A 24,936-nucleotide genomic window follows, 5' to 3' on the forward strand; every position below is an offset into this window, starting at 1 on the left:
TTGTCTTACCCAGATGGCTGGTGAGAAGGGCAGCTGAGGCCAAAGAACAGTTTTCCAGGAGAAGATCTATCCTACAAATAGCACAGCACTGAATATGAAATCTGTGCCAAAAAGAGAAGCAGCCAAGTGGGATGTGATTATTTTAAATAGAAATGAAAGCTCTGTATTTATGCCACTTAAACATTGTTCAGTTCACTCTGTGATGCCTTTGGATAATGGAGTAACAACCATAGAAGATTCATCAAACAAATTATAGAAGGAGCAGCCAGGTACCACAGAGTGCTCTTATAAAACAAGAAACTCCCAATCTAACCCCATCCACAAAATGCTTATTAGTCTTTTTCTAATTCTCATTTACATTTTTAAAAAAAGATGTTTCTCCTAAAGATGTATAAAAACCTGCAATTTTACTTATGAGGTATTTGCAAGCCTTGCTTGCTTTGCAGTATTATGACATCATAGCATCCTGAACAAAATAACACATTAGAACTCACAGAAAGATTTTGTATCTCTGCAGGACAAGTGTAATTATAAAAGCTTCTAGGCACACATAAAATTTTAACACTAGATGGGGTCTCACTATGTTGTCCAGTCAGGTCTCAAACTCCTGGCCTCAAGCAATCCTTCTACCTCAGCCTCCCAAAGTGCTGAGATTACAGGCATAAGCCACTGTGTCCAGCCACTAAACCTTATTATAAGATTTTTTTACACTTAAAAAATCCACACAGAAGCAAAGTCAATTAAATTTTATTTCAACCAAGAATATAAAATAAATGCAATGTAATTTATTTTAGTTTTAACAGTCATTTCAAGAAGGAAGTCAGGTCAACTCAAAAGCAGGAAACCCTCGCTCCAAAGCCGTAGCTCGTCCTGCACTCCATGGAGCAGGCCTCGCTGGGGCGCAGCGGCTCTGAGCACAAACCTCGCAGTGGAGCACGAAAAGCTACAGTCATCTCTATAACCATATAAAGGGGGATGCGTGCAGAAAATGACTGAAAAAAGAGACAAGAACAGGCACACTTCACAAATAGGAATTATAGGAATATACAAACTAGGCAGTTTAGAAAGGATATACTACATAACATATATAAAAAGTACTTTAAATTGTTGTTAAAAAGGACACCTTCAGTCCAGATTTTGTGTAATACTTTTAGTGTCTACGCAGACAAATCTTTAAAAAAATTAAATAGTATTAATTTACTAAATATTTAGGAGATAACAGTGCATTAAGGGTTTTTTTTTCATATAATACATACATATCACCCCTTTGCAGTGATAGCATAGAAGAGTAAGTATGGCCTTAGGTACAACACATTTTTTAAAAACCCTAAAACAACAAACTTTGTTATATTTGTGACTATTTTTGAGGATTATGGGGACCTAAATTGCTATGTTTTATATAAAATATTACTTGTACTTGAATCCTTTAAGCCTCTGTTGGCCTAACTGCCATTTCACTGCCTTTCTCTGCTCCCTAGGAAGACATCATCATAGAGTTTTGGATTTGTAATTTCCATAGAATTCTTCCTTTATTGTATAGTTTCTGCTGCATAAATTTACTCAAAAGCACATCAAGTTGCATGTCCTATTTCTCCAACTATTTTTTTTCTTTTCTTTTACCTTTATCAGAGAAAAGAGCATCATTTTAGAGGCACAGAGAACAAGTAGCAGTTGCTTCACCAGGAATGAGGCAGCACACATAGGTAAATGTCATCCCTTTCCATTCTTAAGAGTCCATTATGTTCGTAAGAGCAAGAGAGTAGTGCAGAAGGCCAAAATTCTAAGTACTAAAGTTTCAAAACCACAGAGATATAAAAATATACATAATCCTTGGTCTTTGTATGTCACTGCATGATCTACTTCATCACAAGGATTGTTTCAGCCTCATAGTATCAGCCCTGCTGCCAAAGCTACCTTATCTGGAGCTCATCTGTCCTGCAACACTTGAATTCCTTTCACAAACACACACCTCCCCAGAAAGCTAACTCTGAAATTGGTTTGTAACACGAAGAGCAGAAAGCCTTCACTTGGATTCATTCCTTCCTGTCAACAACCCCTCCTAGTTTGGGTGTTCCCATAGGCTGAGGGATGCCCCTCCTGTACCCTTGGGGGACATAACAGTATCTAATAAATTTCAAAGAGAAATGCAGTCATTTGGGGACCACAAAGGTAAAGTTTGCCCTCAAAAAGCTTCACAGGTCTCCTTAGAGGTCCCACGGTTTGAGGGCCCTTACGTGTGTTAAAAAGCGTTTGTTCCCAACCGGGTGCAGTGGCTCACACCTGTAATCCCAGCACTTCGGGAGGCCGAGGCAGGCAGATCACCTGAGGTGAGGAGTTCAAGACCAGCCTGACCAATAGGGTGAAACTCCATCTCTACTAAAAATACAAAAATTAGCCAGACGTGGTAGTGCGTGCCTGTAGTCCAAGCTACTCAGGAGACTGAGGCAGAAGAATCACTTGAACCTGGAAGGTGGAGGTTGGAGTGAGCCAAGATCGTGCCACTGCACTCCAGCTTGGGTGACAGAGCAACACTCCATCTCAAAAAAAAAAAAAAAAAAAAAAGGCTTTGTTCCCCTTTAAAGAGAAAGAAAATGATCCAAAATTATTACTAAGGGTAAAGGGAATCAGTGGGTAACACTAACCCTGAGGCAAGGAAAGAGGAGAAAAGAGCCAGTACCAGTGCAGGGATAGGAACCCAGTCACGTGTGGAATGGAGATTTCTGGCTATGTCCTGGAGGATATTGTATACTGGGAGCAACTGACGAAATCCCCTTACAGTTTATATTTCAGTTCTGCCAGCAAAAGTAATTATATACAAGGAAAGCAGGGTAGTTCTGTGAATGTATAAGCGTAAGAAGAACTATTTAACAATGCTGCTTATAAAGTATTAAGGGGCATAGTATTTTGGTTTACATATCTATTTGGGTTTGTCTTCTTTTATTAAAGGTAATCTCCTTGAGAACAGGAACAGAGCTTCTATTTTCCTTGCAATTTCCTACAACCACTTAGGAGAGTATGTTCTGCCTACAAGGACCACCCAGTTGTTGTTAAAAGGCTGCTGTGAACATTTCAAAGATACATCGATGCCTTTTGTGATATTGAATCACTGGCTTTCTCTAAGGTAGACTGACATAGAAACCCTTCCACAATATTATTTACAGAACAGATTTGGGGATAGTAACTACCCAAGTGGGTTTAGAAGTAAACAAAAAGACCTTCATATTATAAGACAGTTTCACTTGTAAGTCAATCACATGGCACAGACATCCCAGGAGGGCTTACCGTCACAGATCACAAGCTCCTTAAGGACAAGAAGTATGCCCTGTCCTCTGTGTTCTCTACCCAGCAGGGCACCGGGCACACAGTGAGGGTGCAATGAGCATCTGATGACCAACAGCTCTGGACAGTGAGGCTTTAGGGCACAGGATAAAACTGCATATAGGCAGCTACATTATGCAGAGGGCTGCTAATTTCTTATTTTAAAAAATGGAAGGGGTAAAACAGCAGGAGTCTGTCAGAAACTCCTTCCAATGGAGCATGTAACCTGCTTCATCTTCAGTCTTGATGAGTGTCACTATGCAGACTTCATTATTAGTGAGCATTATTATGCTGAGATCAGTAAGGTCCTGGCTGGCTACAGTATCACATCAATAGTGCAAAATGTATACTGGCTTCTGTCTAATCTTATTTTACTTGTGTATGGACCCAGAGTATCATAACCAGGTAGATAAGTTCAGAAAGAATAGTTTTTAAAAATGCACGTAATTTGCATATACAATAATCAGCTATTTCTTCTAGCTCAAGAAAACATTTAAAACAAGGCTGGTGCTGCTAGTAGCATTCAGAAGAACACAAATTTCTCGCCCCTTACATTACAATGGGAGCTCTAAGTTTTTACATTTCCTTTTGACTCTGGGGAGTGAGGGACTCCTTAAAGCAGCTAAGAAAGAACTCAGCCACTAATTCATAGATAATGGAAATGCAAATATTCACTTTGTCTAGTATAGTCTTATACTATCTGCCCATAGTTTTTAGGCACAATTATTAAGTTTTCTCCTAGGGGCAAAAGAAATCATTCAGTGCAATGAAAAAGATTCTTGATAGAATTAAATTTCAGTAACAACAGCAAAATTATGCATACATAATACATACTTTAAACATGAATAAAACCTAAATTTTTAACATGCTTTAAAAATAGTCACTCTATATCTAATACAAATACAAATGGAGAACACTGCTCTTTATTTTAAAAGCAGATTTGTAGGCTTCTACTTGAGTAACCTTGATTATGCAAGAAAGTTACTCACACAGACCCAGATGTGAAGAAACCAATGGTTCTTTAGAGAAGCCGACTTTATGTACAATACACACTAAAAACTTTTTCTTCAAAGGGAACTAACACGTCTTCTGATCAAAATTACTCCTTAAAGAAATCCTAGTGCAGTTGTTACTCTCTTCAGCGTTTTGGTGTGGGCCATCGAGACTGTATTTCATCAAAGCTCTTGAAACCCTTTTTAAGGTAGACTTAGCTACATGAAGGTTAAAATTATAATTCTTAATTACTGAATGCTATTCAGAATAAGATGATGCTGGGAACTCAGTTCCATATGAATGATTATATAAAAATTACCACATACTTCAGTTCTTCATAGCATAAAGCACAGGAACTGCAAAGATCTAGGCAGTTTTTGGTTGTAGGTTCCCTCTGTCCCACCGCTTGTCTTTTTATTAGACCTTCCCTGAAACTAGATAAATAAGAACATAATAGTAAAGTACTTTGGGACAGTAACAGTTTATGTTTAAGACTTCCATGAGCAGAACAGTTATTGTCTGTGAAAACGTAGTGCTTTAAAAGGTACATTTTTACCTGTGTTGCTAAATCAGTTCATGAAGTATAAAACTATACACCACTGGAATCCTGTTTCTAAAACATTAAAATCCTATTAAAAGAGCTTTGAAAAGATAAACCATAGTGATTGCTACAGCATGAGAAAGGTGCACCAGGAAATCCTTCAAAAAAATGCTGAAGGTTATAGAAGTGCTGGGATTAGATCAGACGCTTTATCAGAGAAGTCACAATGGAACACATGCAGGGAAGGGGTGCTGGGGAAACTTCACAAGAATCTTCTTTAAATCAATAAAGAAGAGATATCAGTCCTGCAAAATGCTCAGTATATAAGGTTTTCCTCCCACGTGTATGAGTTTTAAATGGCATCATAGTTTGCATTTTTTTGGTTCTTTTCAATGCAGACATATTGCTGGAGCCTGTGCTCTGGGCTGGGCTGGCCTGGCCCAACGGGAGCTGGTCAGTACCGGTGGGCCTGGTGAGATGAGTGGTACTGTGAGCTCTGCTGAGACGAAGAAGAGTAGCCAAGTGTGCTCTGGGACTGAGAGGATCCCTGAACACTGCTTTGGTAATTCAGGCGAGAACTGGAGTGCTAGGAGAAGGAAACAGGAAAAGGGAATTACTGATGGAGGAAGAGGATGACTCAAGATGCTCATCACAGTAGGATAGAGATACAAGCCGTTTTCATCATTAGGCTCCTGGTTCAGACCCACATAGCTGACAGCTAACTTAAGTTGTTAACACATTTTGCTTATTTGAAATCACAGCCTGCCACCACTGTAACCACACATTCTGGCAGGCATGAAATTTGGCTAGATTTTTGTGGGAGATAAGCTACACTGGAAAGAAAGGAAAGGGGGAAATTTCAGCAGACCCATTTCTCTTTATTCCAATTCTGGGGTGTAACTTAATCCTTTGCATAAATGAGACGTGCAAACAAGAATAATCAATTTGGCATACTGAAATCAATAGTATTCATAATGTATACTGACATGCTATTTTTTTTCCCATTATAAATAACAAAGCTGTGATTAAGAAATCATTATTTTAGAGCAAAGCATTTTCAGAGGTAGAAGCTAGGGGTATCAGGAGTTCTACCTACAAGACAAAGTAAGGCGAGATTAGGTAGGGTGTGGCAGCAACATGTGGGTTTTATAAACTTCAAGTAACATTGAGAATAAAGCAATTTTCACATATGATTGTCCTCAAGAGAAGACAAAAAATGCATTTCAATTCAATGTATTTTTATTACATTAAATGAAACCTTCATCTTCATAGTACCTAACGCAAATACCAAAAAAAAAAAAAAAAAAAATGTGTAAAAGGAAAAATTATCTATAGAATAAGAACAGCATGTAAGAGATAAGCATAGCTGGAAGTAGTATCTTTGGCTATATTCAGAAGGCTGGTTTTTCTTGTAAGCAAAGTGGGAAAGAATATATGTAATAAAGCTATTACTTTTGAAACTTCCTTAGCAAAAATTAAACAGCGAAAAAATTATGACAGTGAAAGAGATCTGATCTAACCCACTCCATCTTGCCTCTAACCTACAAACTGTTCTTGGTCATTCCTGGGCATGGGCCAAGCTAACTTTGGGAGAAATTTAGTTTATAGTTTAAATGACAATAGCCTATCCCAAAACTAAATTGCCTTTATAAAACTACTAAAAGGCCACAAGTTTAGGATTAGGAGAGAGGCCTGAATTCTGCTAAGATGTAGGTGCAGTTAAACAATTACCAGTCATTGTTCTGGAGGTCAATTGGCTACTCCCCAATTACTCCTGTAAATAACATCACTATTGTCAACCTTTTCAGAAGGCTTTTCAGACTTTTACATTTCGGATGACTCCACCCAGACTGAGACTCACGACTCAACCAGTCCCGTGGCCCCCACCCAGAAGTGGACTCAGCACAGGAACACCATTTTTCACATCCCTTTGATTGCATCCCCAACCAAGCAGCAGTAGTCATTCCCTAGACCCCTGCCCACCAAAGTATCTTTGAAAAATCCTAGCCTCCAAATTTTTGAGAAGGCTGATAATAAAACTCTCATGTCCCATTTAGCTGGCCCTATGTGTATTAAACTCTTTCTCTATTGAAATTCCTGTCTTGATAAATTGGCTCTATCTGGGCAGCGGGCAAGAAGAACCTGTTGGGCGGTTACACTTTGAGTTAAAAATGTAAATGATCTTGAGGTGGCACTGGGGGGTTTAGGAAAGAACAGATCAGCAAGGTCCTCCTGCTCAGGGCTCAAAGGCTGCCAAACTGGACTTGGAATATCTGGTCCAAGATAACAGGGCACTAAGGTAGTTTTGGTTAAAAACAACTCAGTTGTGGCTGGGCACAGTGGTTCACACCTGTAATCCCAGCACTTTGGGAGGCTGAGCTGGGTAGATCACCTGAGGTCAGGAGTTCAAGACCAGTCTGGCCAACATGGTGAAACCCCATCTCTACTAAAAATACAAAAATTAGCCAGGCATGGTGGTGGGCCCCTGTAGTTCCAGCTACTCAGGAGGCTGAGGCAGGAGAATCGATTGAACCCAGGAGGCAGAAGTTGTAGTGAGTCAAGATTGGCACCACTGCACTATAGCCTGGGCGACAGAGGGAGACTCCATCTCAAAAAAAAAACAAAAAAAAAAAAACAAAACTCAGTTTTGCTCCTTCCTAAGTTACACAACTGAATAGTTATATTGGTTACAGAAGTCTTTAAAAATTCCAAATTTTAATTACATGTTTTATTTTGAAGTTTATTATGAAAAATTTTCCTTCAACTCATAAGTTATTTGGGGCAATTTTGCCATAAAATATAATGTAAACATGTAAGAATCTAATGTGCTGTGACATAGCTTTTTTAATGACATGGGGTTTTTAGACAGAAAATAAACCAGTGTCCCGCTTTTCAAAGTGCTAACTGTACTTGCTTTTGTACAATATATTGATGAAGCAGCCCAAAAGCCTTGAAACTCTACTAATGGAACTGTTGGGGCGCAGAAAACAATACTCCAAAATGAAGGCCTCGGGAGCAAAACTTTTTCTCTGACCTTATCGTGCCCTCTTGTCTCACAGTCCCATTCTCCCCAGAGCCAGCCACAGAAACTAGAATTCCTCTTCCCTAAAGCAAGCCATAGAAACCAGAACCCCACTTCCCCAACACCAGCTGTGAAACCTAAAAATATTACTCTAACTTCCCCCCACCTTTCTGTGTAAAAACTGGCCATAAAGAAATGATCTGGCATACCCTGACTGTGGGTCATGAGACTCCTGTCCCAGAGGGGGTCCTGCCCCACACCCAGAGGCAGGAATGCATGCTCAGAGAGGCCAACAGGAACCTAGACAGGCCGTGCTAGGTTTCTCCCTCAGTCTATTAGCATCAGATCATACCCTTTCTGTCCAATCATGTTTCTACATGGCTGTCCACACTTTGCTGACCCTAAACCATAAAAATGGACAATTTCTGGCTGGGCACAGTGGCTCACGCCTGTAGTCCCAACACTTTAGGAGGCCAAGGAAGGTGGATGACTTGAGGTCAGGAGTTTGAGACCAGCCTGACCAACATGGCGAAACCCTGTCTTTACTTAAAAAAAATAAAAATAAAAATAAATATATTTATACACACACACACACACACACACACACACACACATTAGCCGAGAGTGGTGGTACATGCCTGCAGTCTCAGCTACTTGGGAGGCTGAGGCATGAGAATCACTTGAACCCGGGAGGGAGAGGTTGCAGTGAGCCAAGATCACGTCACTGCACTACAGCCTGGGTGACAGAGTGAGACTCTGTCTCAAAAAAAAAAAAAAGACTGCATGAAACACATTTTGAATTTCTGCTTAAAAACCTAGGACATCATTATATGCTCATTAACATATTAAATCACACACTCACCAGCACCATGACAGTTCCAAGAACATCCGTATTTGGCATAAAAATGGGTGGCACCACAGCTCCAAGAAATCTCCACCTTTTTCCAGGAATTTTCATGAATATTCCACCCTTTGGTTAAAGAAACCCATAAAGATAGAAACCCAAACCAGACTGCATGACTCTCTATTCATTTATTATTTTTCAGATGGAGTCTCACTCTGTCATCCAGGCTGGAGTGCAGTGGTGTGATCTTGGCTCACTGCACCTCTGCCTCCCAGGTTCAAGCAATTATCCTGCCTCAGCCTCCCAAGTAGCTGGGATTACAGGCTTGCACCAGCACAACCGGCTAATTTTGATATTTTTAGTAGAGACGAGGTTTTGCCATGTTGGCCAGGATGGTCTTGAACTCCTGACCTCAGGTGATCCACCCGCCTCAGCCTCCCAAAGTGTTGGGATTACAGGCATGAGCCACCGTCTCCAGCCAGATTCTCTCTTGCATATACCCACACTCCCCTTTCTTGAGTCGTGTACTTTTCCCTCTGCAATAATTCTCCATACTTTTGCTACTTTTGACTTATCCTTTAATTCCTTCTCCCGATGGTGTTAGGAGCCTGGACACAGGGTGGGGTCGAGGTCCCACCAGCATTTCGGGACCTCCCTCGGCCCAGTGGTATCAAATTTGTATGCCTTTCTGTCCTGATAAGTAAGCAACAAGGAGGAAGGGGCTCCAGGTGGGGAAAAACAATGAACAATTGCTCTGAGACACTGCTAGTCACAAACAACTGGTGGGCACAATGACCTCATTTGGCACATAGCTCCCTCCTGCAAGACCTTGTAAAACTTCCTTCCAGCCCCTGCTCTTTGCAGACAGCCCCTCCTCTGCTGTGCTGTCTGTTGCAACAACATGTTTTCATACATTCTGTAATAAATCTGCCTTTCTTTACCCAGAACTGTCTTAGTAAAAACCTTGACTGCCTGAGACACTGGCCCTAGCTAGTCGCACCCATGACATTTTCTCCAATTAACCTGCCTTTTGTGAGTTGATTTTTCAGCAAACTTTCAGAGGGTGAAAGGAAAGTTTTTCCCTTGGCCCCTAGATGGTGTATGAGTTGCAAATTCTGTGTAATGGGACACCTGATTGCCCCTCATGCCAGTCTCTCCAACTAAATAGCTGTATCTATTCATTTAATAGATATGTTGGAAGGTTTATTATTTTTTTCCACAGACATCGGGACTCAGCTATGAAAGGTTTATTTTTTAAGTCAACAGAACAATAATGGACATAGAATAGCATTTCAAAGAATTTTTGAATTTGGGAAAAAAAAAGAAATACAGTAATCCGCCTATAATCGACTATAATTGGGTGACAAAGACTCTTGCCTTTGACAAAAACTGCAGTCAGACTCCTCTCCGGCGGTCAAGGTTTTAACCAAGATGGCTCTGGGTAAAGAAAGGCAGGTTTATTACAGAAGGTATGAAAACATGCTATTGCCTGGGGCAGCACAGTAGAGGAGGGGCTTTCTGCAAAGAGGCTGGGTCGTGTTGGAGGGAGCTATGTGAGTCTACTGCTTGACTAGGCCTGACCTTGGGCTTTCCTCTGTCCTTGGAGAATCCTCTTAGAGCAAGAATTTTGCTAAGTTGGCTTGGCAAAAATCCCCCACCTTTAAGAGCTTATTACCCAGGCCTCCCTTCCACCTAATACTATGCAGTCAGTTTAGCCAGAAACCCTTTATCCTGGATGTTTCCTCTTGGTAACTTTCCATCCACTGATCCCCACCCTGCTCTTTGGCTACACCTCTTCACTTGTCATATGGGAGTCTGAATTGAGTCCAGTCTTCCTCCCCAACTGCCAGCCCCTGTTGCAGTGGTTCCTTTATGCACTGCCATGGCCCCACCTTGAATAAAGTCTGCCTTACCAACTTTAACAAGTGTTTAGGCAAATTATTATTATTTTTTAACACAGGTTAATATAATTCAATCAGACACACAAAGATGAACCAGTATATAGTAAGCATTTGTTGTTCATATAACTGGGGTGGGGAACAGATTTTATAACAAAATTCAAATATGCTCGTGCTACTACCCAGCTAGCAAGCTGTTTTTAGTAGATCAAACTGAAGCCTCAATTTGTTTAATTGGAACCAAGTGGAAGTATTGTGTACTCTTCTGCTTGCAGGGATATTCTGAAGAGAAGTTTTTCAGAGAAGTAGTTGTGTGGAAACACATTAGTTTGTTGAGCTATTCAAAATGTGAAGGCAGTTTATGCAGCTACTTGTTATGTCTTTCTTGTTAAAGTTTCCCTTTATTGCAGTTCCTTATCAGTGAGTTTATGGTTCCCTTGCCAGAGGTTTTGTTTTCTATTATCTCTATCCTATGCACTGATCTGCAAGAGTTCTCGGAGGGACTGTGGTTCTAAACTTAAAACAAAACAAACAAACAAACAAACAAACAAAAAACTTGTTTTCCCTTCTTCCTAGATGTCCTCTTAACTTGTTACTACCTTGAAAAAAATTTTTTTTTCAAAATTTCCTATGGTTATCACAATGGGTATTTTTACCTCTCTCTCCAAATACCAATCCTTAGACTTAGCTCCTTTAATTTCCTGAATTAGTACTGCAATTGGTGTTCTCTTTTTATCTGAATAACAAAAAGTATTTTCTAGTCTCAAAATTATTTCTAATGAGACTTAACAATTATTTCGGAGAAGCCTCAGACTTAGCCCCCTTCTCTTCTTTATCTATGTAGCTACTTCCTCCCAGAAAGAGCATATCTTTCTAAAGAATGCAATTAATTTTGTCCAAAATAAGACACCACTCCCCTTCCCTTTTCAACTGCGTATCTACGTATCTTTTTCTGATACACCAAAACCGCTAAGGCAGCTGTAAGGGTAAAATGATGAAATTTTCTTTAAGGATGGGGGCACTGGCCTCCCTACCTTCCTCTCCTCAGGGTGTCAGGATAAACAAGTCAGAATATGAGATATCTTACAATTACATGAAATATGATGAAAATCTTCCTCTTCATAGAATGCCCTAGAAATAGGATTGCAGAGTCAAATGTAAGAGTTAAGTGTTACTTAACTCTAAAAGGATCTAGGATAAATCTTTTCCCCACTTCATAAAGCATATGAACATTAAACGTTCAGGGAGTACCTGATAATCCGAGGGCATCACAGGTCCGCCTGAGTTTGCGCCTGAAGGCCCTAGCCGTGGCTTCTTGTTTGGAGGCACCTGGTTCAGGCTGGAGTCCTGGCTGTGCTGCAACCCTGCTCCAGTGCCCCCGACCCCGGCCCCAGCCCCACCTGCGGTCCCGTTGGTCTGGGTGCTGTTCTGTTGTGGCGGGGGCGCCTGTGGAGGGGCTGCTGCCTGCTGTGGAGGGGCTGTGGGCTGCTGATGTTGGTTCTGCTGCTGTTGCTGATTCTTTTAAGGGGAAAAAAGCAAGCTTGGTATGAAACCAAATTAACACGAGCTTTCTTTAATTATTTGATATGCACATGTGGCTGCTGACCAACCTGGGGAAGCAATCTATGTGGGACACTAGAGTGATGGGGAGGACTGGAGAATGGAGCAGCCAGGGAACACAGTGTTCCCAAAGGGCAAGGCGCCGAGCCCCAAACAGGACTCTTTCCCTGAAGTTCATTTAGATTGCACAGTGATCCTCCAAATCAGTCACAGACATCTCACTGAAGGCCACAGGCACATCAGAAATACATTTCTTATAGCTCATTAAAACAGCTATAAGAAATCTTTTCAATCATGATTCTGGAAAGGCAGAGCAGTCTGGAGAGTGAGCCAATATATCCAGTTAAGAGGAAAGAACAGAGTAATGCTAGCAAAAGCCAGCCTGCATAAAGGGGTGTTAGTGACACCAAACAAACAGAAAGACCAAGAAGTGGGAATCTGGGAGTAGAACTGGCTGTGACACACACCGGAAGCTCAGGTACCTGTGAGCTGGTCATACTTCAAACTTCAAGGTACCTTTACAATCCCCAAACTTCCACAGAAAATAAGATACATTCAAATTTAAATATTAGAAAAGGTGGTTAAATGTATGGGAATTATGGAACGATACCTAAACTATCTTTTTGCCTCCCTTGCTCTTTGGAAGTGAAAGTATACCATGCAGTTTATACCTTGTCACCTTTTTCTTCAGGATCATCTTCATTAAGGAATTCTCGTTTGGGGTATGGAATCTGGCAGCCGGCAAATACACTAAAAATCATTAAAAAGAAAAAATATATCATGATCTAAAATCTGTAATATCATTACCTTGTTAATTTAAAATTCCAATTTGTTTTTCTTCACTTATTTCCTACTCCTCATCTGCGGCTAGTGTTCAAATCTTGACTGCTGCTAGTTGACATATAGGACATAGAAATTTCTCTATACTAACTTCATTAGCACCAAAAATAACTTAATTTGTATTTGCCTTAACAAGAAAAACTGCACCTCTTATAGATGAAAACACAAAGTCTATACTTGGGGGTAAGAAGGATGAAGGAGTAAAGGGGTTTTGTAGTGCAGTGGACATGCTCTGGAAGACAGATTAACTTCTGTTGCCTACTGGTTTGGCTGAATTTCTGATCTGGCCAACTGGTCTCTAAAGGTCTTATCTGTTCTCAGCTTTAGTTTTCATCTGTAAAACTGACAAATGGTCGTTCCTAAAATACTTGTTTTCATTCATCCCTCTCTACAGCTTTGCCTGTTTCAAAATGTGGAAGCTTGCTCTTGAGCAGTCTTTAGGTGGTATCACTGAAAAAGTTAAATACTTCAGTGGCAAGTGCTTCCCTTGCTTTCAACCACCATGTGGCCTCCTCAGCCTGGAGCAAAGGACACAGAAAAGACGGGATACATACTCTAATGTTGGCAAAGGGTCTTCCTGAAAATAGGGATCCTGCAGAGCTTGCTCCGAGGTAATTCTCTTGGTTGGATCCATGGTCAGGAGTTTCTGAAGCTAGAGTGACACACGGGAAATGTACAGCACATGAAAAGGTTATTTACAAGTCAACACCTTGTCTTTTGTATTACTGTGTAACAGGATTAATATAAAATACATTTGGTATAGCTCACTGCAGATTATGCATACTACATACTTTTATGTGAAATTGGCAGAAATCATCAGCATTAAAGCCCTTATAAAGTTCACTTTCTGCTGATAAATCATTTAAAGTGAGGGCTGAAAGACAAGGGTGACATCTCAACAAAAAAAAATACTTAATTTTACCCCAGCATCCACTAATTTCTTTTGTTTCTAAAGAGGAGGAATAGCTGAGTAAATAGAAGGCAAGATTTTGTGCTGAGAATCAGATTTCAGTCTGGGAGAGAAGCACCTACCAAGAGGAACACTTTGCTGTCAGGCTTGACCTTGTGTTTCTCCATGTACTTTATGAGGCTACTGTTGGCATACCTGCAAAGACACGCACAGTCACACATCACTGGGAACACTCATCCAATTGATATTTTTTAATGATAAGCTCCAAGATTGGCTTTCCTATAAGGTATGTGTTTAAGCCATTGATTTTTCTGAATAAGAAGGAATCCACTACCAAATATTAGCAAATGTGTGAAGAAATAGCAACTGTCACACACAACATGAGAGTTTATACTGTTACAATCCCTTTGGAAAACAGTTATGCATTAACCATTAGTGTTGAAAATGTGTATAGCCTATGACCTAGCAACTCCATTTCTAGGCACATACCTGAGTCAAAGAGATGCTTTTGTACATGTATATCAGGATACAGGGATAAAAATGTTCTTAGCAGCCTTTTAGTAATGGCCTATATATATATATATATATAGACAATCCAAATGTCCATCAACTGAAAAATGGGTACATTTTTATACATTCACAGAATGGAATGTTATACAACAGTAAAAATGAATATGCAAGGTTGAGTGAGGAGAAAAAGCAAGTTGCAGAAGAAAATACATAATATGCTACCATTTATAAAAAGTTGAAAGACAATAAACCAAACAATAACTTTTAGAGATACATAAACATGTGGACTGGAACTATAATAAAAACTGTGGGGATGATAAACCCAAATGCAGAACACTCAGTCTACCCTCTGGGAGGGATGTGGATAGGGAGGCGGGGCATACAGGGTACTTTAGTAATCTTAATGATGTTCTAATTCTTAGGTTCAGAGGTGAGCAAAGGGGTATTCATTTTATTATTCTAAATATACTAGATATTTTTTCATTATATATTCTTTCCTACATATGAAATATTTCAAATTAAAAGGTCTAAAAATAGGTAATATATGTTCATGATAAAAAGAATTACAGAATATAGAAAGTATAAGGAAGAAAATTAAAATCACTCACAATCAAGCCACTCAGTGACAAAAAAACCACTGGCAAAATTTTTATAATGTCCCTTTGGTGTTTTGTGTGTGTGTGGCATACAAATATATGGTATAAACACAGGAATTTTTGCTTTGTTTTTATAAAATTGGAATCCTACTAAAAAATTGTCTTAGCTTTTTATTTAATATTGTTCCATAAACATTTTCTCTTGTCAAATACTCTTCAAACTTATTATTTTGAGTGGCTGCCTATCTCCTACTGGTACGGGTATTACCTGTTTCATAATAGCTGTGGCATACAAGTCCTTGTAGCTAAATCTGATGTGCATGGCAGGAAGCCGATACTGCCTAGCAGGTGAGAGTCAGAGACCCCTACTAGACCCTGATTCAGTCATTCACCAATTGTGTGATCTTGGGCAAGTTAGTTAACCTCTAAGAAAGCCTTAGGTTCTGAATCTGAAAAGTGGAAATTATAATTATGCCTACTCTATAGATTTGCTAGGAAGATCATATGAAAAAATGCAGGTAAAGGGTTTAGCACCACCCTGGTATATAATAAGTACTCATCTATTTGTGGCAGCTCTGATTACTTCCACAGGATAAATTCCAGGAATTATCAGGTCAAAGGGCATGCATATTTTAAAGCCTTTTTTAGGTGCTCTAGAATCTCGCTACACAAATGTAGCTTTTACCAGCAACCTGAGTATCACCTGAGAGCCTGCATTAGAAATGAAGGTTCTCAGTCCTCACCCCGGATTCTGACTCAGAATCTACATTTTTAACAAGGTCTCCAGGTGATTTGTAGGTACACTGAAGTTTGAGAAGTACTCATCCTCACCAGTAGCATATGAGTAATAATTTTTTTTTAATAAAAATAGAGATAGGGTCTAACTATGTTGCCCAGGCTAGTCTCAAACTCCTGGGCTCAAGAGATCTTCCCACCTCAGCCTCCCAAAGTGTGGGGATTACAGGCATGAGTGAGCCACTGTGCCTGGCCAGCATGTCCATTTTATTGTACCCTTGCCAACAAGGGTACAATAAAATGTTAAATGAAAATAACTAGTTTGGTTTTGAATGTTTAAAGAATTTATAGAACATTCAGGTTGGGATTCCATAAGGCAATTAGATAAATGATTTTGAAACTTGGAAAAGTGAACTGAGTAACATACATATTGGGAGTTATTCACATAATTGATGGTAAATTGTGGCCATCAAAATCATAGAATCTGACTGGGAAAATATCTAGAGTGAGAAAAGAGCCCAGGATAGAACCTTGATACCAGCACTGTCCTTAGGAGATGGGTACAGGCAAAGGACCCCACCAAGGACTGTGAGAAAAAGGGGTCAGAAATGATCAATGCCATTCTCTATTTCTCTTTATGATGTCTGCTTTTGTTCCTATAAGCCATCCTGTCCTGAAATTTTCCTGGTAAGCTGCCCATAGAGAAGCTCTTCCACAATTTTTGGTAGGTGTGCATATTTATAACAAATACCTCACATGCCATCACCCTTAATCTCATTTCTGCTCAAAGTAAATGCCTTCATCAGTTTGTTTTATTCATATTCCAGGCCACGTGTTCTTCCTTCTGCCAGCCTTCCAGGTTTCCTAGTCCAGCATGTCAGTCACCAGTCATTACTCAGATAAAGATAAAACCACTACTGTGGCCTAGAACTGAGAACTTTATTCATGCTAAAACATAGCAGATATAAACTACCTATTAACCCTTAAATTCTTAAAAGTTTTTAATACTGCAGCCTAAACCTAAACTATATATGTTAACAGTATCTGGAATATCTTCTTTAAATCACAGGCATAATTAATATGCTAAAATCTCAGTTTCTAGTTTAAATAACAATCTACATCTGTTTTTTTAAAAAGATTAATTTAACTATTCTCATTGAAATTACTACCTATAATTAATGTGCACTATGGTTTGAATGTTTATGTCCCCTCCAAAATTCATGTTGAAACTTAATTCTCAATGCAACAGTATTAGAAGATAAGGCCTTCCAGAATTGAGGGCTTTGCTTTCAGGAGTGGGATTAATGCCTTGTAAAAGAGGCATCACACAGTATCTGCCCCCTTTTTGCCCCTCTACCCATGTGAGGACACAGCAACAAGGCACCACCCTGGAAGCAGAAAGCAACCTTCATGGGATTCCAAACATGCCAGTGCCTTGAACTTGGACTTCCCAGCCTCAAGGACTGGGAGAAAACAAATTCCTGTTGTTTATAAATTACCCAGTCTAAGGTATTTTTTTATAGCAGCACAAAAAGACTAAGACCGTGTGGAATTACTTACGTTGTTCTTCTAAAGTCTTTTTGAAGTGTGGGATATTCTGGCATCTTTCTAATATCTTCCCAGTCTTTATCTTACAAAAAAATTAAATATTGTTATAGAAAATAATGTGTTAATTTAAAGTCTCCTAATTATGTTAGTTTATAAATATACATTAAAATATGCTTTTGAGAAGAAATGATTTTGAAATATGACTCAAAATATGACTTTAAAAAGGAAAATAAATTACCTGCAGGAAACCCCATGACACTAAATATCCGATCCAGTTGATCATGATGAAAGGGATTGCTTGTTTTTATATCTTCCTGACGACAGTGAAAAATAGGTTCCGAAGTCAACAATTCAGCAAATATACAACCTATTGCCCATATATCTGGGAAGGAAGAAACACAAGGTTTTGTATATATTTCCTTGGTTATAATTCCTAGATATAATCCCAGCCTACTTATAGAAATACTTTTCAGCAAATCAATATACAAAGTACAATAAGTGCATTAAGAAAACATTATTGTACTTTGTATTTTGACATGTGTGGGTATGTGTGTATATATAGGTATGTATATATGTGTGTATGTGTGTATATATATATATATATATATGACATGAAATAGTTATATCATCATGTAACAAATCGAAAGCCAAGTAATAAAAAACATTTACTTGTAAATTTTCTGATGACAATAAATGGGGAAAGTCAATTTAGCAAGCAACAAATTCTTTAGATTTAGGCAAAGGTCTTTCTAACCACTTTTTTTGTTGTTGTTTTTGGGGTCTCTGTCACCCAGGCTGGAGTACAGTGGTGTAACCATGGCTCCCTGAAGCCTTCACCTGCTGGGCTCAAGCAATCCTCCTGCCTCAGCCTCCAGAGTAGTTCAGACTATGGGTGTGTGCTACTGTACCTGGCTTACTTTTTTAAAAAGTGTTCTGTAGAGACAAGGTCTCACCATGTCTAACCACTGTTAATAATTTAATGATTAAAGTATTCAATTGATAATCTAATACCAGGCATAATACACAGATCTGATATACTGAAACAATATCATCATCAGACATGGTGATGTAATTCTTTTACAGCCATCCAATGTATAATGATAGAGTAGAATTTATAAGTTTTGAGTCTAGACAGACAGTATAGACCATATAAAAGAATTGGGGAGGCTGGGTGCGGTGGCTTATGCCTGTATTCCCAGCACTTTGGGAGGCCGAGGTGGACGGATCACTTGAGGTCAGAAGTTCGAGACCATCCTGACCAACATGGTGAAACCCTATCTCTACTAAAAATACAAAAAATTAGCCAGGTGTGGTGGCACACACCTGTAGTCCCAGCTACTGAGGAGGCAATGCAGAAGAATCGCCTGAATCAAGGGGGCAGAGGTTGCAGTGAGCTGAGATTGCGCCACTGCACTACAGCCTGGGCAACAGAGCAAGGCTCTGTCTCAAAAAATAAAACAAAATAAAAAGAATTGGGGGAAAAATCTTTTGTCTCAAAGACTACTAGCTTCAGCTTTTTCAATAAATTGCTCTAGAAGCTCATAAATAATACTATATATAGCACTACATGACACCAGCAGACATAGATCTTATTTAAATATATTCATTTATATGCTACCCACCCCCCAGGATAAAGTTAGGCATCTTTAGAAGTTTTGTTAACTATCTAAAATCACCAGTCATAGATTATTCTATTAAAATTTACACACTGAAAGACTGTAGCTTATATTCTGAGACTACAATATTATATTCACAATGCTTTGCCAAATGTGTAAGTGAATTAACTTTTGTGAGATGCATATTCACACTTGCCCACTTAAATGCCATTTAGTAAATATTTAAAAAATTAAAGATAGTCTGTGCATGGTGGCTCACACCTGTAATCCCAGAACTTTGGGAGGCTGAGGCGGGCTGATCACCTGAGGTCAGGAGTTCTGACCAACATGGTAAAACCCTGCCTCTACTAAAAATACAAAATTAGCTGGGCGTGGTGGCACATGCCTGTAATCCCAGCTACTTGGAAGGCTAAGGAAGGAGAATTGCTTGAACCTGGGAGGTGAAAGGTTCAGTGAGCCAAGATTGTGCCACTGTACTCCAGCGTGGGCAACAAGAGAGAAACTCTGTCTCAAATACATACATACATACATACATACATACATACATGAATGATAAAAATTCAAAAACTATAGTACAGGCCGGGCACAGTGGCTCACACCTGTAATCCCAGCATTTTGGGAGGCCAAGGCAGGTGGATCGCTTGAGGCCAGCAGCTCAAGGCCATCCTGGCCAACATGATGAAATCCCATCTCTACTAAAAATAGAAAAATTAGCCAGATGTAGTGGCGTACACCTGTAGTTCCAGCTACTCAGGAGGCTGAAGCAAGAAAATCGCTTGAACCCAGGGGGCAGAGGTTGCAGTGAGCCAAGATCACGCCACCGTACTCCAGCCTGGGCAACAGAGTGAAACATCATCTCGGAAAAAACAAACAAAAAACTATGGTATAGCATAAAAAAGTACTGTGTTTAGTAGCCTATTAAATATGTGAATCACATTCTGTGATAAGCTAAACAAGGAAAAAGGTTAATTACACTATTCCTTCCTCATCTAAGTTTTTGCCCTCCAGTTTCAGTTACCTGCAGTCAACCACTGCAGTTTGAAAATATTAAATGGAAAATTCCAGAAATAAACAATTTATAAGTTTTAAATTGTGTACCATTCTGAGTAGTGTGATGAAATCTCATGCTATGCTCTCCATCTTCCTGGGATGTGAATCATCCCTCTGTTCAGCCACACTGTATACTCACTACCCGCTGGTTAGTCACTTAGTGGTCGTCTGGGTTATCAGATAAAAAAAAAAAATAGTATATACAGGGTTCGGTGCTATCTGCAGTTTCTGGCATCCCCTGGGGGGTCTTGGAACATATTCCCAGCAGATAAGTGGGGACTACTGTATAACAATTAGCTAGAAGACATATCAGAATGCTCTCTCCTAAAACAAATTGCCAAATGGAAAAATCCATTCAGTAATGCCTTACTTATTTGACCACATTCAGGTACAGTTTCCTTCCACATAATTTAGCCTTCTGGATAATGGAAACATATTCCTTCAACAACCATTTTTTAATTACACCATTGCCTGCCACCATAAGAGGCTATAAAAAATGTAATCCTCCTTAATGATGCAGCAAGGTCATCATTATGAACATCCATCACTACAGAGTAGAGTAATCATACTGCTCAGTGTCCATTTCTGAATTATTTTCTCTCTCCCATGTCATATTGGTTGCCACTCTTCCCCCGATATGGCTGCCTCTGATGGTCCCATCTCTCTTCCTCATTACCGCCTCTACTATGTAGTCTACCAGGACTACTACTGCATGTGCCTGGTCACGCCAATTCCTGGTTTGTCTTCCATTCAAAGGACAAGAGCCAGGGTCTTGAGTTCCCAGTGAACTGCTAAGATAAGAAACCTCAGATAGCAGGTGGCAGTAAATTCAAAGGTTTTCTGCCTCATATTAGCCTATAATTTCAAAAGGCCATCTGGCTCCTGCACTATCTGTAGCTACTTCTCAGGTTTCTTTCCTCTGTCAATGACTTGTTCTCCTGACACATCCATAAACACAGCTGCCCCAACATTGCTGGTCACCATCACTGCCACTCCCCTCCCCAACTGTCACTCCACAAACCTCCACTGATATCAAATAATCAAATTCTCTTTTTTCTATGCTCTGAATCAAATTACTCATTTCTTTTTTTCCACAGAGTCTTGCCCTGTTGCCCAGGCTGGAAGGCAATGGTGCAGTATCGGCTCACTGCAACCTCTGCCTCCCGGGTTCAAGTGGTTCTCTCACCTCAGCCTCCTGGGTAGCTGGAATTACAGGCACACGCCACCATGCCTGGCTAATTTTTGTATTTTTGGTAGAGATGGGGATTCACCATGTTGGCCAGGCTGGTCTTGAACTCCTGACCTCAAGTGATCCACCTGCCTCGGCCTCCCAAAGTGCTGGGATTACAGGCATGAGGCATCTTGCCCGGCCCTAAGTACTCATTTCTAACATGGACCATGTATGGAGAAGAGTACGAAAAAGTGAGTAAGTATGTACTTATAAATGTCTGCTATTAACCGATTTGAAGCCCTAAGATAACTGATTTGGGGATTATTCTTTCTTTCTGTCTTAACTTTCTCCTACCTTCTATCCAGAATGGATAATTGGGAATTGACTAAAATTAGAAATTAGTGATTATGTTTTTATCTTTAAGCGGTAAATTTCATTTACCAAGCAAGTGAGTTGCAAGCTGGTTAAAATTCAATTTCATTTTTCCTTACCCTGAGGAAATAAGAAGTATAATTGGCTTTCAATTCATATCCGATTACATTTATTTAAAAAAAAGCATCTATTTTCATTTCAACGAGAGAAAAGTAAATCAGAAAATATTCATAAAACTGTGCTTCTCAAAGTGTGGGCTCTCAAAGTATATGGGTCCTGCACAACAGAATCACCTACCTAAGGGCATGGACCTGCTGTGTTAGATTCTCTGAGAGTGGGACAGACATTGGTGGGGAGTCATTTAGCTTAACAGAAGGTTTTGACTGAATGTGCCTTTTCCTAAAGGAAATCTCCCTTCTAGATAAAGACTGTCCTAGTGTTTGGATTAAGTCTAAGGTATATGGATTTCTATGGAGATTGCATCCTCTTCTCCCTTCCTCATGCCCTGGGTTATCTGTTATTAACCTGTTCTAAGGCATCACCTGTTACTTTCAACTAACACTCTTCCCTTCCCTGGCTTACTTTCAGTCTCTTCCTATCCTCTGGTTCCTTCTGAGGTTGTCTAAAGGATTTGACTGTTTTCAGTAGTGGGTAAGGAGAGCCCTAAATGACAGAAAAAACAAACTGATGATTCTAAAAGTCTCAAAAATACAGCTCCATAGTAAAAGTCACTGGTTGGAATGTACACAGGCAGGATCTGATTTTAGCTCCTCACTCGCAGGGCCACTCCATCCCTTCCATTTGCTGTCTGTAGTTCTTTCCTCACCTTTTGCAGACGGCTGCCACTGTCCACTGATGACAGCCTGGCCTTGGTAGCCTCTGATCTGCTGCCTTACCAGAGGCCCAGTGGCACAGGTAAGGGTTTTATGTCACTCTCACATTCCTCTACTGTCAAACACATACCAGTCTACTCAGAGGCTTTTTCACTAATTTAACAAAACTATTCAGCAGTATTTATCAATAATTTACAATATTCCAACACTGTGCTAGAGTCTCCGTCCCTGGACAAAATCTAAATGTGTTCTGGTGTCTGAGTTTTGCAGAAATCAGACGTCTTGGTGAATGAGGACTTACTATATTTTAATTTTTGTGTTCTTTTTTAACCCATGAGTAGGCTAATTATTAGTCTAATCTTTCCAAATGTGAGAGTTTCCTTTGTAGCTCTTTGGGTGTCACCAGGTTTTTCATAAAGCTTGGTTAGCAAAGAAAGGATTGTGCTTGTCTATTTTTAATAATTTTATACTTGCAGTGCCTTTATTAAATAGAATTCAACAAAAGCAGCTAAAGGTAGCCAAAACTGATATGAGACTAATGCCAGTAAACAGAAAATTCAATAAAAGGAAAATTTAAAGAAATATACTTAGGAAATTTGGATACCTTGTAGAACTAGCCCTTCTAACAGCTACAATGTACTCTCCCCTACTCTCTCCTTTACCTTCCTTTAAAGAAATCTCTAGGTTTGAGGAGGGCCAGCTCCTACTGACTCCCTCCATTCACAGCTGGGCCGTCTGAGGATACTGCAGTCACCAGGTAGCAAATCTCTGAAGCCACTGTTCTGAGGCAGACTTTAAATCTTACAGAGAGTGTGTTTATAACAGATTTTCTTACTCAGTTTTTTTAACTTGATGAGATGGCAAGATGCTAAGCACAGCTAATCTACCCAGACTCTATTTCCTACCTTAATGGAGAAACTGCCATTCTCATAACTGTAATGGCAAGAGAGAAAGATTAGTTATATTGCTTCTTGCTTAGGAAACAATGTGACTAACTTTTCCCCAAATAGAAGGGGTTCTTTCCAATACTGCACTACTTCTGTTTTTGTTTTTCATTTTGTGAAGAAAACAATTCTAAACTTCTCTCCAGTTCTTCTGATCAACAGCTACTAAGTACAAAATAAAATGTGCATGTTATTGTTTCCGTAACAACTCAACAGGATCAGATACTGATACCTCTAGTCTCTGAAAAAAAATGTTTTCTTCTTTTAAAATAATCATATTCTCCTATACAGTTAAGAATCTAAATCTACCAGAAATCTAGGAATATAGAAGACAATAGGACTTCTACAAAAATGTATAAAATGGTTTTTATCAAGTAGCTTTATTATTATACCATTTTATATTTATGATCGTTAGATGACAAGATAATAAATCATTTTAGACCAACTTACCAATGGCCTTTGTATAATGCCTTGCACCAAGCAAAAGTTCTGGAGCCCGATACCAAAATGTCACAACTACTGGATCCAAATCTGCTAGTGGCTTTAGAGGAGAATTGAATAATCTGGCAAAACCCATGTCAGCTAAAAAAATAAAATAAATTAACATAAAATTCAGTTTGATTGTTTCTCATCCTTTTGGCTAAGATCAAGTGTAAAATTCAGTTTGACATGCTATTAGAACCATGCAAGGTTGACAACAATAGCTGCTGACCTTATAAAGTAATCCTTTTCCTCCCTTTTTAACCAGAGGTCTACACCAAGTACCAGAAAGGAATTAACTTCATTTACCTTTATTATCTACCATCAGAAGTACATACTATTATTGTGCCTGTTTTACTGATGAAGAAATTGAAGCTTAAAGATATTCTGGGCTGGTGGGGTGGTTCACACCTATAATCCCAGCACTTTGGGAGGCCGAAGTGGGCAGATCACCTAATGTCAGGAGTTAGAGACCAGCCTGCACAACATGGTGAAACACCATCTCTACTAAAAATACAAAAATTAGCTGGGCATGGTGGTGCACACCTGTAATCCCAGCTACTCGGGAGGCTGAGGCAGGAGAATCGCTCGAACCTGGGAGGCGGAGGCTGCAGTGAGCCAAGATCATACCACTGTACTCCAGCCTGGGCGACACAGGGAGACTCCATCCCCTGTCCCTCAAAAAAGATATTCTGATTTGCCTAAGGTCACACAGCTAGTAAGTGCAGAGGCAGAATTAGAATCCAGGTCTGACTTCAGATTCCTGGCTTTCAGAGACAGTTACAAGTGTTTTTGAAATCTAAAATAGTTCAAAAGTCTCCCTGATTAATGATGACTTCTGTATGCTTATACATTTAAAAACTGACCATGGCCAGGCGTGGTGGCTCACGCCTGTAATTCCAGCACTTTGGGAGGCTGAGGCGGGCGGATCATGAGGTCAAGAGATCAAGACCATCCTGGCCAACATGGTGAAACCCAGCCTCTACTAAAAATACAAAAATTAGCTGGGCATGGTGGCACGCACCTGTAGTCCCAGCCACTAGGGAGGCTGAGGCAGGAGAATCACTTGAACCCAGGAGGCAGAGGTTGCAGTGAGCCGCGTTCATGCCACTGCACTCCAGCCTGGGTGACAGAGCAAGACTCTGTCTCAAAACA

General features: G+C 39.8%; 1 protein-coding gene across 8 annotated transcripts in view; it reads right to left on the minus strand.

Moving 5' to 3' along the window:
• Positions 1-731: 731 nt before the first annotated feature.
• CDK19 (cyclin dependent kinase 19) overlaps positions 732-24,936 on the minus strand; it is a 201,103-nt gene continuing 176,898 nt past the window's right edge. For 6 of the 8 annotated variants that reach the window (XM_063631114.1, XM_055261341.2, XM_063631085.1 and 3 more), the window contains 8 exons: positions 23,752-23,883; positions 17,554-17,697; positions 17,328-17,397; positions 14,049-14,121; positions 13,571-13,668; positions 12,848-12,926; positions 11,868-12,134; positions 732-5,438 (listed from right to left, as the gene is read on the minus strand). In XM_063631114.1, coding sequence (XP_063487184.1) covers positions 5,307-5,438; positions 11,868-12,134; positions 12,848-12,926; positions 13,571-13,668; positions 14,049-14,121; positions 17,328-17,397; positions 17,554-17,697; positions 23,752-23,883 — 995 coding nt within the window. In that variant the 3' untranslated portion in view covers positions 732-5,306. The remainder of the gene's footprint in view (positions 5,439-11,867; positions 12,135-12,847; positions 12,927-13,570; positions 13,669-14,048; positions 14,122-17,327; positions 17,398-17,553; positions 17,698-23,751; positions 23,884-24,936) is intronic. The other 2 variants (XM_055261377.2, XM_063631091.1) reach the window with 1 other exon arrangement.

Source organism: Symphalangus syndactylus, chromosome 2 (assembly GCF_028878055.3).
Source record: "Symphalangus syndactylus isolate Jambi chromosome 2, NHGRI_mSymSyn1-v2.1_pri, whole genome shotgun sequence".
Classification (NCBI taxonomy): domain Eukaryota; kingdom Metazoa; phylum Chordata; class Mammalia; order Primates; family Hylobatidae; genus Symphalangus; species Symphalangus syndactylus.